Raw genomic sequence first — 14,788 nt, forward strand, 5'->3', positions numbered from 1 at the left:
TGAGTGTAACTAAATGCATATATTGCAATTGATTTTGTATTTTAGAAGTAGTTTAAAAGATACAGAAAATAATGCAGTCTGGAAAAAAGTTATAGCATTCTAGTGAAAGATAACAGAACTGTTCAGGTATAGTTCTGGTACCCACAAAGTCTTAAAAGCTAGAGGGAAGCTTTTAGCATGTCAGGTAGATTCTTTGTAAAGGCTGTATAGAAAGATTTTATAAGAATTTATAGGAGGAGATGAAAGAAAATCACACAGATTGAGGAGATTTCAAGTTGTAATTTGTACAATTAGAAAGAGGACCTATATTAATAATATCATGGATCCGTTCAACATCAGGGAGAACATATGTTAAAAAAAAAAAAAACCTTCAAACTTTGAAATTTCAGTTTTCTGTGTAATTACATCTTTGGATTTCTTATTTCTTTCATGATACTGGGATAACTCAAACATTATTATTTGTTGACAATTTTTTGCATTTATATGATTAAGGAATACATAACATATATTCTTTTCCCCTTTTCAGTTATCCGATTGGATCAAGATTGAAGACCTGACTTATAAAAGTTGTGATCTTTTTCTAAACCTTCAATCAAAAGGCTTAAAAGGAGGAGGTATATTGTTGATATTTAAAAGGGTGTAAAGTTTATGTTGTTACAAAATAACTTCATGTCAGAGAACATCAGGAAAAAGTAGGTAATGAAGGTGAATGAATTAATTTAAAGTAAGCAATTGTATGAACTAGTAATGTGACTCCTCAAATAATGAATAAAAAGATTTTAGAGATTGATGGATGGTAAATCATTGTAAAATAATAAATATATAGATGATTTGATGCATGATTTTATTTTTTAAGAACAGACTTTTTTTGTTTTATTTTCAAATATACCTGTGCAGCTTAGAAGATACCCCCCTTTATATTTAAAGAATTCCTTTATTTAATGAAAAGTTTGACATGAGGACACTTAAACTGAAAAGTATTTGAACTGTGCTTTTTTAAGTTCTAGGGAAAAGCCACATACTTGAAAAGTTAAATGAAAAATTGAAAAGCATTTGAAAATTATTTTTTCCCTAGAATAAACCATTATGGTCAATTCAATTCCACAGAAATTTATGAAGCTCCTATTTCTTGCAAGGCTCAGTGTTTTTTCTAAAAACTTGTTTAATATTTTATTTTTTTCTCAATTACATGTAAAACCAATTTTAACATTCTTTTTTTCCCCTCTAAAATTTGAGTTTCAAATTCTCTCCCTTCCTTCTTTCCTCTTAATGAGAAGGCAGGCACTTTGACATAAGTTATATATGTGTAGTAATGCAAAATACCAATCTTTAACTTTGGTGTCTGATTGAATTTTTCCACTAGGAAGAAATTTTGATTGAGCAGGAAGAAAGCTAGTATGGTACTTCTCATAGTGAGACAAATGAAGATGGAATAGATAATTAATTAGAATAACTGGATCAGAGCTACTTCTAAGAATAAAAGAGAACTAATTTCACTGACCTTTTTAGTAGCAGTGATACTAATTAAATATTGCATATTTATTTTCAAAAGAAACTCGTGTTTTTATTTCTGTTTTTATTTTATGCTTCTCCTTAATGAAATCATGGAACATTGTTTAAAAGTTATAATAAACTTATTTCATAAAATCCTTTTAAACTGCAATTACTTGATGGGATTAAATTTAATTTGTAAAGGGATTAATATGCTTCATATATTTTATAATGAATACTTTTAAAGGTTTAAATTGCATATATGCAGCAAATTTTGAAACAAAATCACATCATAGGAAATAAATGGATTGGTACCAAGATGGCAAAAAAAGTAACAATGACTTTTGTTTTGTGATTTTAGGCCGATTTGGTCAAACAACTCCACCTCTTGTTGATTTTCTTAAGGACATTTTAAGAAGGTATCCAGAAGGAGGACAAATTCTTAAGGTACAGAGTACAATATTGGTTTGTGTTAGATAAACTGGGGTTATGAGAATATTTTGATCATTCATTTAACTTCAAATCTCATTTTGAAAGATACCTCAGAAATCATCCAATCCATACTTGAACAGACGTTCCTTCTAAGATATCCTTACCAAATGGACATCTGGCTTGAGGACCACTAGTGATAGGAAAATTGAGTTTCCTTAGGCAGTCTTTTGTTGAACACCTCTAGTTGGTAAAAGACATCTTACCATGCACTGAACTTAAATATGCTTCTTTGAAATCTGTTTCCCTTAGTTTTACAAAACTCTTTTGGACCACATAGAACAAGTCTTAAATTATGTTCTGTTTGACTGAGCTTCATATACATGAAGAGTTCTATCAGATCTCGACTCTTTCTCTCCATACCAAGTTTTCATTTTTGGGGGTTAAATATCCCTGATTCCTTTGATTAAATCTGGCGTGGTATCAAGTTTCCTTACTATTTTAGTTGACTTCTAGACTAACTCCAGTTTGTTAATGTCTTTCATAAAGTGTTATATCCAGAAATGAGTGCAGTTCTTTATTCTTCCTCAGTGATACCTCATTCAAAGCGGGACTCTTATTCTTATTTGTAAACAACATATTTCTTTTATTATGCCTCTTAGAGGCAATTGGTGGCGCATGGGATAGAGAGCTTAGCATGGAGTAAGGAAGACCTGAATTCCTCTCTCTCTTTCCTTAGAAACTTATTAATTGTGTGATTTGTGGCAAATCATATAACCTTTGTGCCTCAGTTTCCTCAAATGTAAGATGGAGATAATAACAACTACCATCATAGGGTTATTGTATGAGATATCTCTTGTAAAAAGTGCTTAGTACAGTTCCTGGCATGTAGTAGGTGCTATGTAAATGCTTATCATATCCTTTCTCTATGAAGGTTAATGTCACACAGCTTTTTTTGTTTGTCATTTAATACTCTTGACTCATTTGCAGTATACTAAACTTCCAGATTTTTAAAATAATACTATTACTTAGTTTATTCTCCCCCAAACTTCTTTTTTTTTATTTTTTAAAGTCAGAGTACAAGACTTTACTTGTTTCTATTAATTTTTCTCATTATATTCAACTCATTTTTCCAACATGTTAAGATTTTTCTGAGCCTGTTATCAAACATGTTAGCTCTCCTTATCATTTTTATGTCAATTTTAGATGTGATAAATTTGTTTTTCTTTGTTTTTATCCAAGTAGTAGTCAAAAATGTTGAACAGTATTAGGGTTAGGACAGCTTTCTGGGGCACTTCATCTCTAAATCTGCCAAATTAGCTTTGATTCACCGATTCATTCTTTGTGTGGGGTCATTCAAGTGGTTTTAAAAGTAACTGTTTTCTCACCTAGCCTACTTCTTTCCATCTTGTCCATAAGGATAGTATAAGTGACTTTGTCAGATACTTTGATGAATCCAATTATATCACAGCTATAGAATTCTCTTGATCCAATCACCATGTCAAATAAGAAAATGTTAATCTGGTATTGAGTTGTTTAGGATGAAGCCAGGTTGGCTACTGAGGTTCACCTTTTGCCCTTCTAACTGCCTTATAAACTATTTCTTAATAATATTTTTTTAGGGATTGAAATCACAATAAATGGCTTATAGTTTGAAGATTGTTCCTTTACATTTTGGGAAAATGAGGACAAAGTGTATTGTTAGTGGGTCACCAGTGGCTTCTGCCATTTCATTCAATACTTTGGCATGTAGTTTATTTGGCATAATGACTTAAAATTACTTAGGCTAGTTTAGGATATTTCTTAATGTCTTCTTACTTGTCTAGAGTTTATAGGATGATAGACTTATAGATCTTAAGTTGGAAGGCATTTCAGAGGTGTTAAAATTGTGGTGGATGGCATTTAGTAGTATGGACAGAACAATGCCTAAATTAGCTGATCAATAATTAATTGAATATTGGCTTTGAAAAAGTAGTATATTGCAAGATGGACATCAAAAGTCTATTTGTGAAATAAAGTTAATTTTGGGTATATTTTTATGGTTAGGAATTAATTCAGAATGCAGAAGATGCTGGGGCCACAGAAGTTAAATTTTTATACGATGAAACTCAATATGGAAAGGAGACACTCTGGTCAAAAGATATGGAGCAATATCAGGGTAAGTATAGTTTGCAAGGGCCAAATTTTGTTTTATAATTAACACTAACTTAAAATTAACACTCTTGTAATTAAAACTATTTAATTTCTCCACTCAGCAATATATAATAACTATAATTTTTTTCTTTTTTTTATTTAATAGCCTTTTATTTACAGGTTATATGTATGAGTAACTTTACAGCACTGACAATTGCCAAACCTCTTGTTCCAATTTTTCTCCTCTTTCCCCCACCCCCTCTCCCAGATGGCAAGATGACCAGTAGATGTTAAATATATTAAAATATAAATTAGATACACAATAAGTATACATGATCAAACCGAATAACTATAATTAATATCTAACTCTGCTGCCAAATGTTAAAGAAGTGCTTTCACTGGATGATATTTTAAAAAAGTCTTGAAGCTCAGCTTTATATTGTGCTCTCATAAATATTTCTTAATATAAACAACACAAAGGAATATGGTCATATCTTTCTCCCCAAGTCTATATATGTACTTCTGGCTACTTTTTAATGCTCTTCAATTCTTCTATAATGTTTAATATTTTTTGGTTGAGACCTATATAGGTAGGGAGGGTGATAAGAATATAAAAGTTAAAAGGAAGTCCTGATTAATGAAATTTCTCCTCTTCAAACATTACAGTTAGTCCTTAGACTTTGAAGTCCTTATGTATCTAAATAACAGGGTTTTCCTTACATATCTAAATAGCAGTTTTTTTTTTTTGAGACGTCAATTTTGAATTCTGCTCAGTGGAAAGATTTTAAATGCTTCTGGTTACATCAGGGAAATTTTTTTTTTTTTTATTTAATAGCCTTTTATTTACAGGATTTATACATGGGTAACTTTACAGCATTAACGATTGACAAACCTCTTGTTCCAATTTTTCACCTCTTACCCCCCCCACCCCCTCCCCTAGATGGCAGGATGACCAGTAGATGTTAAATTAAAATATAACTTAGATACACAATAAGTATACATGACCAAAACATTATTTTGCTGTACAAAAAGAATCAGACTCTGAATTATTGTACAATTAGCTTGTGAAGGAAATCAAAAATGCAGGTGTGCATAAATATAGGGATTGGGAATTCAATGTAATGGTTTTTAGTCATCTCCCAGAGTTCTTTTTCTGGGTATAGCTAGTTCAGTTCATTACTGGCTCCATTAGAAATGATTTGGTTGATCTCGTTGCTGAGGATGGCCTGATCCATCAGAACTGGTCATCATCTAGTATTGTTGTTGAAGTATATAATGATCTCCTGGTCCTGCTCATTTCACTCAGCATCAGTTCGTGTAAGTCTCTCCAGGCCTTTCTGAAATCATCCTGTTGGTCATTTCTTACAGAACAGTAATATTCCATAATTTTCATATACCACAATTTATTCAGCCATTCTCCAACTGATGGACATCCATTCAGTTTCCAGTTTCTAGCCACTACAAAAAGGGCTGCCACAAACATTCGTGCACGTACAGGTCCCTTTCCCTTCTTTATAATCTCTTTGGGATATAATCCCAGTAATAACACTGCTGGATCAAAGGGTATGCACAGTTTGATAACTTTTTGAGCATAGTTCCAAACTACTCTCCAAAATGGTTGGACCCGTTCACAACTCCACCAACAATGCATCAATGTCAGGGAAATTTTTCAAAGAATAAAGAAGGAATTAGTTCACACTTTTGTGGACAAGTGTGTTAAAAGATTTTTGCCGACCTCAAAAATTTTTATAAACACTTTTCAAAATGCCTATTAAGACACAAAATTATTATTAAATGTTAAATATTATAGTTAACCTTAAATTAATGATATGATAGATATTTATATTATATGTTATAAATACATTTTCTGGTACATTAAGGCTTCTGATATAATTATGGTATATCTAGATGTGTATCACTACATATGGCATAGTGAATAGAGTACTGGGCTTGAATTAGAAAGACTTGAATTTAACTCTTGTCTCTTGTGTGACCTTAGGAAGTTCCTTAACCTATTCTAGATTCTGTTTCCTTATATGTAAAATTGGGGGGGAGGGATTGGACTGAATAGTTCATATGGTTCCTTTGAGCTCTAAATCTATGGTCCTATGTGATTCTCCCCTTCCCTTTTTAGCTATTTTTTTGGTCTTCAAGCATAACTGTATTAGTTAAAATGTTACATTTGAGAAGCAGTGTAATATGACAGGCTTTAGAGTCAATGACCTGGATTCAACTCCTGTCTCAGACAGGAGAGGCTCAATTTCATGTATTCTCTCCAGTTTTTATCATATGCCAATGAAATGTTCTAGAAATGGAGGAAATGATATCACAAAGAATAGAAATTGAAAAAAAACCCAATAATTCACAAAAATGGAAAATTGTAAGACTAAAGAAACATTTTCATTACTTAGAAAAGAAAGCCTATATTACTAAATCATTATTTATCTTTTAGCTGTATATTCCAGATGTCTTGATGTATTCTGTTTGGTGCTGATGATTTGTCTCAGTAGTGGTACCCCATAGTCATCATGTTTTTATAATTGTATTGTAATGTGTATATGTCTTACCTCTCTTATTTTTTCTTAGTAGTATTTCATTTTTAAAATACAAATATAGTTTTCAGCATTCATTTTTTGTAAGATTTTATATTCCAAATTTTCCTCCTCTCTTCCTTATATCTCCTTCAACATCAATCATCTTTTCCTCTCATATTAACCAATCTGAAATTACCTCTCATTAAATTTTAATTTACTTGAGGGTAGTAGGCTTTGCTTCCTATATCTTTATATTACACATTGACCTAGCACAGTATACATAGTATATGCTTAGTTAAGATTACTTGAATGAAAGTTTCTTATTAGGGTATAGTTTCTCGTAAGTCAAAGGGGTAATTTCTTTTACTTGTGTTATAAACTTGTTATTACTGCTTGTGGGAAATACCTGAGTGATAACGCCAAAGGAAGGCCAACAATCTAGATTACTAGATTATTAAATCAAATAAATTAAATTAAATTAATGATTCAATTAATTAATTGATTAAATTAAGCATAATTTTTCTAATATCTGGTTGTACTTGCAATAGTGAATAGAGAAAATGTTCTTACCAAAAAAGAGAATAAGGTTAGAGAATATCTTTAGAAAGGAGTGGTAAATTGAAGTTTAAAAACCTCAGTTTCGTCATTTGTGAAGATGAAATGGGTTGGACTAGAAGATCTTATAAATTCTTCATGAGCTCTTGTTTCTATAAAAAATTATAAATTCATACTTGTTTAGACATGTCTTTTAAGCTTATAATACTTCTATGAGCAAGTTTAATCTTTTTTTCCATATGGGTTTTTGCAAATAGATTGTGGAGGAAATCAAAAACTAACATGGTATAATAGGCCTGGAGCTTTAGTTTATGCTGAGCTCTAGCAGATAGTGTGTTGTGGGTCAGTCATCCCAATTGATGAGGCTTAGTTCCTTATTTCTGAAATGGTTAGTTTGGTTCAGATGACCTCTGGATTCCTTTCAGCTATAATTTTTGTGACTGCATTTTTATGAGTCTAGAAATTTGTTGATATTATTACTTCTCAGCTTTTGATATTTAAAAATGCTGTTAAAATGGTCTTAGAAGAAAATTACTATTTCTTTCTCAGTTTATTTTGGGGGGGGTGGCATCTAGGGAGCACAGTAGATAGAGCACCAGCCCTGAAGTCAGGAGGACTTGAGTTTAAATTTGGTCTCAGACATTTAACACTTCTTAGCTGTGTGACCCTGGGCAAGTCACTTAACCCCAATTGCCTCAGCAAAAGTTTAATTTTTTTTTGTGTGTGTGTGTGTGTGCCATATTATCTAGGGAAATAAAAATAAAATACTGCATCAAATTTAAACTCAGAGATGTGACTGTAAGTTGATAAAACTTAAAAAATAAAAATGTCCTGAGATTTGTTAGTTAAAATGAGTATTATCTGTCTTCTTTCAAAGTTGTCACCCTTAAAGATTATATACTGATTTTAATGAAGCTTCTGTAATTCAGTTTCTGGAACTTTTTTTTTTCCATTTGTCTTTGGATCTTGTTTGTGAGCTGTGAAAGAAGTAATATCTGCCATATAGGCTAGATTAGTTTTTCTTTAAAACAAATTGAAACTGTCTTTGAGACTTAATTGGCGCATGAGACTAAAGCTTGGGAGGTTGACTTAATTTTCTGGTGGCCTAAATGCAAAACAACAACAATAAGCTGTACAAGGAGTCAATTGCACTTCTCTCAGGTTTCTGACTGGTAGACCAACAGTATCACCATAGAGGGATACCTAACTGAATCAATGCCATATACTTGCTAAGTATCTTGTCCTTGCTTTGGGCAAGTAAACTTAACTTTTCTTAAGCGATAGAAGTTCTATGAGTATCTCATTTCATTCCAATTTTTAATGTGTACAACGAGACGAGCCTGATTAATCCTGGCCCATATCATTAGCTAAATAAGAAAATTCTTTAATATTCAGTTGATTTCCCCTCCTAACTTGGATAAATTTCCCTCTTGAATATATTTTTAAGAGAAGTAATTTGTCCTCAAGATAAAAAAAAATTGTCACATGTTATATCTTAAAAAATTTGGAAAAGTGAAGGCAGTTTCAAAGAAATTCCAATTTAAAAATCTGACATATTAGATACTTACTTTGCTTAAGGAATGAATTGTATTAAGTACTTTAGATATATAGATTAAAACCAAACAACTCTTGTTTTTAAGAAACTTATATAATGCAATAGAACAGAACACATGCATGAATAGGTCTCACAGGTATTGGAAATACCCCCCAAAATTTTAAGCAATCAAAAATTTTTGGAAACAAAAGGCTTTCTACAGTGACTGTTTGGAATGAAATTGCCTTAATTTTGATGCATAAGTTCTAGTATGTTTTTTAAAATACCAATTTTTTTTTATTACATGTGATATAAAAATCAAGCTGAATTGGGGTGATTTTGCAAATTGCTAAAAATTGTGTATTCATTTTAGGCCCTGTTCAATTCATGAGCTCCTCTAATGCAGTCAAAATAATTTACAAAAATTATTTAATTATAATTTTAAGAAAGTATTTAATACATAAAACAAGGTATGCTTATAATCTACTTTTTAGTTATTTAATTTTTTGACATCTAAATACTTTCTTTTCTCAATTTGTTACTATTATCTTTCTATGATAAAAATAATAGTTTTTTATTTTATCAGAAAAGCAATCAAAATGAAATCTCTTTTATATCATCTCACCATAAGGGCGACTGCCAAGGACCTCAATTTTACTCTAATAGAACCAAATAATCTGAATTTTATTTTCTTTTGAATATTCTCCTTATAATGTATACCTTTCATTTATAGGTTCTGCACTTTATGTATACAACAATGCAGTTTTTACTCCTGAAGATTGGCATGGCATTCAGGAAATAGCAAGGAGCAGAAAAAAGGATGATCCACTAAAAGTTGGAAGATTTGGAATTGGTTTTAATTCAGTCTATCATATAACAGGTATGGATTTGACTTCATGAGTCTCTTATTAAAGATTATTTTAGCCTAAATGCTAAACTTTATATTCTGATTTTACAATTATTCAATTTAGGCCACAATAATCACCTTTGGATTGCATTCAAAAAGTTATTACCCACTTGATGTCATATTTGCTATCTTTCATGAAGTTGGTGAAGTTTTTAGCCCATAGCTATGAATTAGGTTTAAAGATGCAGTTTTGGAATAATGCATATACATCAAACATAGTCACCTGGAACCAAATTACCAAACCAGAATAAAATGTAAATGGGAAATATTTTAACAAAATAAATAAAAATATAACACAACATAGATAATGTTACTTTGTGGTTTTCTAAGTCAATATGCAGCCTTCGGAAATCCTTTTCTATTTGAGTTTGACACCACTGGTACAATGTATCGGTATTGAATGTAGCTACCAAATTTTTTAACATTATAATTTTTTCTGACAAATATGTTGAGAGTATACATAGAATACTTAGAAAGAATAACCAAAGTGCATTTTTTGAATTAAATGAAGGATCATTGTAGTCTATGGAAAGTTTTAAATAAGGGGCTTCTGAGGATTTGTATCAGAGAAGAGGGAACCCAAGAGGGCAAAGAGAACCCTGTAAGAAAGGGAAAAGAACATAGTGTTGTATATAGGACGTGTATGTATGTATGTAAACAATATAATCTTCCACATTGGAAAGAGATAAGAATGGGATTAATTGATCAGAAGAGTCTGAAAGCTGGTCTAAGAAATTTAGACTTGTTCTATTCAGCAGTAAGAAATTGGCTATTTATTTCCTACTATAGTAATTTAGAATATATTTCTCAGTTTTTATAGACAAAATTGGTAGCATTCATCTTGGTTATTATACCTCCTTGTGGTTGACCTGTGTGCTTGAGGAAAGTTCTGAACAGTTTGATCAGCAAATGAATTGCATTTCATTTTATGAAATTTTATGAAACAGTGACTCAGTATCTCAGATTTTCAGGGCCTTATTTAAAAACAGTCTATTCATTGTGCCTCAAAATGGAAATCAGTGAGGAAAGGAAGAAGAAAAGAAAAGGAAAGAAAAGATAGAGGGAGAATGCTAAATCTGAGAATTGTTTTGTAATTGTTACTTTCTTATAATTTACATTAGAGATTGATTTCAATCACTTTATGCACATAAATTTCAGAATTATTCATATATTTTCACATTTTTCTTTGTAGATGTCCCTTGTATTTTTAGTGGTGACCAGATTGGAATGTTAGATCCTCATCAAACACTTTTTGGCCCTCATGAATCAGGACAGTGTTGGAATCTAAAAGATGACAGTAAAGAAATTAGTGAATTTTCAGACCAGTTTGCACCATTCATTGGTGTTTTTGGAAGCACCAAGGAAACTTTCTTAAATGGCAACTTTCCTGGAACTTTTTTTCGTTTCCCTCTTCGTCTTCAACCTTCACAACTGAGTAATAATCTGTACAACAAGCAAAAGATTCTTGAGTTGTTCGACTCCTTCAAAGCAGATGCAGATACTGTGCTTCTCTTTCTGAAAAGTGTGCAGGATGTCTCCTTACATGTTCGAGAAGCTGATGGAACAGAGAAACTGATATTTAGGGTAACAGCTAGTGAGAATAAAGCCCTGAAACATGAGCGACCCAATTCCATCAAAATATTAGGAACGGCTATAAGTAATTATTGTAAAAAGGTTCCAAGCAACAGCATTACATGTGTAACATATCACATAAATATAGTTTTGGAAGATGAGAGTACCAAGGATGCACAAAAAACATCTTGGCTGGTGTGTAACAGTGTGGGTGGTCGAGGAATTTGCAATGAACTTGATTGTTTGGCTGATGACTTGAAATTTGTCCCAACCATTGGCATAGCTATGTCTTTATCAAGCAGTGAAGAACAAACAGGAGCTATAGCGGATTTCTCAGGAAAAGCATTTTGTTTTCTTCCTTTACCACCTGGCGAAGAAAGTAAAACAGGTCTCCCAGTTCATGTTAGTGGGTTCTTTGGTCTCACTGACAACCGTAGAAGTATAAAGTGGAGAGAGTTGGATCAGTGGCGAGATCCAGCAGCATTGTGGAATGAACTTCTTATTGTGAATGTTGTTCCCAAAGCATATGCTACTCTGGTTTTAGATTCTATAAAACGGCTGGAGACGGAAAAAAACTCAGATTTTCCCTTGTCTGTTGAGATTATCTATAAGCTTTGGCCTGAACTGAGCAGAGTTAAAGTACACTGGCAACCAATTATAGAACCTCTCTTTAAAGAGCTATTTCAGAATGCAGTTATTTATTCAATCAGTAATCACTGGATAAAGTTGGAGCAGGCATATTTCTCAGAACTAGATGAAAGCTTGGAATACACGAAAGCTGTGCTCAACTACCTCCAGAGCTCAGGGAAACAGATTGTCAAAGTACCAACAAATATTTCTAATGCAGTTCAGCTTACAGCTTCGAGTGCTAAACCTGTGAAGAAAGTGACTCCTGCTTTAGTACGACAAGTACTGAAGAAACATGGACACTCAGGCACTGCTGCTGAAAAGCTGCACCTTTTAGAATTTGTGCTCTCAGATGCAGCTTATCATGAATTGCTTGGGTTAGATCTTCTTCCTTTACAAAATGGAAATTTTATTCCCTTTTCTTCATCTGTATCAGATCAAGATGTAATTTATATTACCTCAGAAGATTATCCAAGGTATAATTTCTACTACTACAATAATTTGGCTTCATTTTTTTTTGTATTGCTTTCATCTATTAGTTTTAGAGATAATTTGTAGAGAAACTGTAAAAATAAAGAAATTCATATGTTTATGTTTTAAAATTAGGGGTATCAGTTCTCTTTTTGAGACTAGCTTTCAATGTATAAATTATATGTATATGAATTTTATGTATGAAGTTTTATCATTACTTAGTTTTGATCATTTGAATTCAAATTGATAATTTAAAAATGAAATTTTTGATCATTTGAATAGGAAAATTAATCATCTTACTTTTAAGGTATTTATCTTCTTAAGCTGACCATGGTCTATACTATTTATAACATTTTAAAGCAAATATGAAACTCTAAAAACTGATATGTTTTAATTATTACATATTAATTTTTATAAAATACTTGGTAGCCATAATAAACTTTTTTAAAAACTTGCATAAAATTTTGAAATTGGATTTATATATCCTGTGGATTTTTGATAGCTATAATAATTTACCTTTTTTCCCTTTGGCTTTTTTTAGGTCCCTTTTCCCAGGTCTTGAAGGAAGAATTATTTTAGATGACTTGAAACCCCAAATTCTTGCTTCTTTAAAGGAAGCTGCTCAAACTCGAGGTATGCTAGTGTTCTGCTGTTTAAAATAAACTTGGTTGGATAGTATATAAGTAATTTTTCTAGTTTCCACAATTATTATATTTCAAGAAAAGTTTGCAGAAGTAACTAGACATTCCATAAAAATAAATAAGTAAACAAAAAGTTCTCAGTTATGGAGGATTTTTTCCTCCATAAATGACTGCTAATTCTGAAGTAGAAATTTTTTTTCAGATTAGCAAAACTTTTTAAGGATTTTCATATTAACAGTATAACATTTTATATTGGGCAGTTCTTGACACATAATAGTTGCTCAATAAATGCTTGCTACTTAATTACATATAGTATAGTTCAATTTAATATTCTATTCTTAAGAAATTGTAATAATTGGGACAGGAGGTAGAGTTTTCATTTATATCTATGTAGAAAAAATTGCCAGGTAAATTTACAATATAAAAAAATTTCAAAAGGAAATATTGATTTCTTTATAAGAACAAATAGTTTTAAATATGTTATTTATGAATGGTTATAGACCAACTTATTAGTCTATATATATAATTAGATTTATTACTTATTGGTTTTACTAGATCCCTTTCTTGGTAATATTCGGACTACATTTCCTGTGAAATATTCCATAATTCTGACTTCCACAATACACACTTTCCCCATAAGTGGTCTAGATAATCTTGATTTTACCACATATTTTCTGAAATGGTAGAAACAATAGATTTTGTGCCAGAACTTGCATTTATATATTGGTTCTGTGATTTATAACCTGTGCAATCTTTAGCCAAGCTACTTTATATCAAAGATATTAGAGTTCTCATTTCTAAAATAAGGATATAGAGCTATATGATTTTAAGACATTTTCAACTCTAAATATATGGATCCTAGGATTTCTTAAGGTCTTTTCTAACTTGAATTCTATGATTCTAAGTTGAAACTTCTTTTATGCATATTTTTTCTTTATATTGTAAAGTAGCCTGGTAATTGGTAGATAAAAGTTAGTACTAAGTTCAGCAATTGATATTATTTAGTCATTCTGACACAAAAACCCAAGAAAATTTATTTTTAGTATCTCATAATTGAGATAATAGAGTTTTTCCATCATGAACACTGTGGTAATCTCTGGTATTTTGATGTTTAATAGTAATAATAATAATAATAACAATAATAATAATGATGATAATTCTCCCAAAGTGCTTCATATAAATTATCTCATTTGATGCCTGATAAAGTAGGCAGAATGGATTATTCTTGTTTTTCAGATGAGGGAGATAAGTCATAAGTGTATAAATACTGGAGTCAGGATAACAACTGTATTTTTCTGATTCTTATTCTGCTTTTATATCTGTTGTGTTACGCTTAATTCCAGAGTACTACCATTTTATCCTGCAGTTTTAGCATTTTACTTGAAATTATTAGTTCCATGGAAATGTAGACATAGAAAAGTAGTTTTCAGGAGTGTCAGGAAAAAGATTATTTTCTAGAATTATGGGACAATATATATTTGACTTATGGATGATATATATCCCTTAGTTGTCTCTAGTTTTTAGGACCAGCATATACTGCTTTTAAAAATCATAAAAAAATAGTATAATTTTATTGGGTTGACCTCTCTGTTTCTTCGTGATCAGCCTTTATGAAAAATGGTTGCTATTCTTTATTATGTGTGATGTAGTATCTTAAGTAAGGTCCTTAAGTTAATTTAAATTTAGAGGTTATATATCCTTATTCGTTGATTGTAGAGAATGTGATGATTTTTCACAAAGGTGTTAGCAGTGCTTTTAGGTTTCATGATAGACAGGAAAGAAGCTTGGGAAGCCCAGTGTATAGAGTGCTGTTCCTGGAGTCAGGACAACTTTATTTTATATCAAGCTTCAATGAATGTGTGATCCTGTTGAAGTTGTTTAACTTTTATTTTCT

At 31.2% G+C, this 14,788-nt stretch overlaps 1 protein-coding gene across 4 annotated transcripts in view; it reads left to right on the forward strand.

The window, feature by feature from the left end:
- The window catches only part of SACS (sacsin molecular chaperone), an 85,668-nt gene that overhangs the window by 48,552 nt on the left and 22,328 nt on the right, over nucleotides 1–14,788 (forward strand). For all 4 annotated transcript variants that reach the window (XM_031960788.1, XM_012545191.2, XM_031960789.1 and 1 more), the window contains 6 exons: nucleotides 527–614; nucleotides 1,853–1,938; nucleotides 3,967–4,078; nucleotides 9,410–9,556; nucleotides 10,776–12,258; nucleotides 12,795–12,886. In XM_031960788.1, the coding sequence (XP_031816648.1) occupies nucleotides 527–614; nucleotides 1,853–1,938; nucleotides 3,967–4,078; nucleotides 9,410–9,556; nucleotides 10,776–12,258; nucleotides 12,795–12,886 (2,008 nt within the window). The remainder of the gene's footprint in view (nucleotides 1–526; nucleotides 615–1,852; nucleotides 1,939–3,966; nucleotides 4,079–9,409; nucleotides 9,557–10,775; nucleotides 12,259–12,794; nucleotides 12,887–14,788) is intronic.

Source organism: Sarcophilus harrisii, chromosome 3 (assembly GCF_902635505.1).
Source record: "Sarcophilus harrisii chromosome 3, mSarHar1.11, whole genome shotgun sequence".
NCBI lineage: Eukaryota > Metazoa > Chordata > Mammalia > Dasyuromorphia > Dasyuridae > Sarcophilus > Sarcophilus harrisii.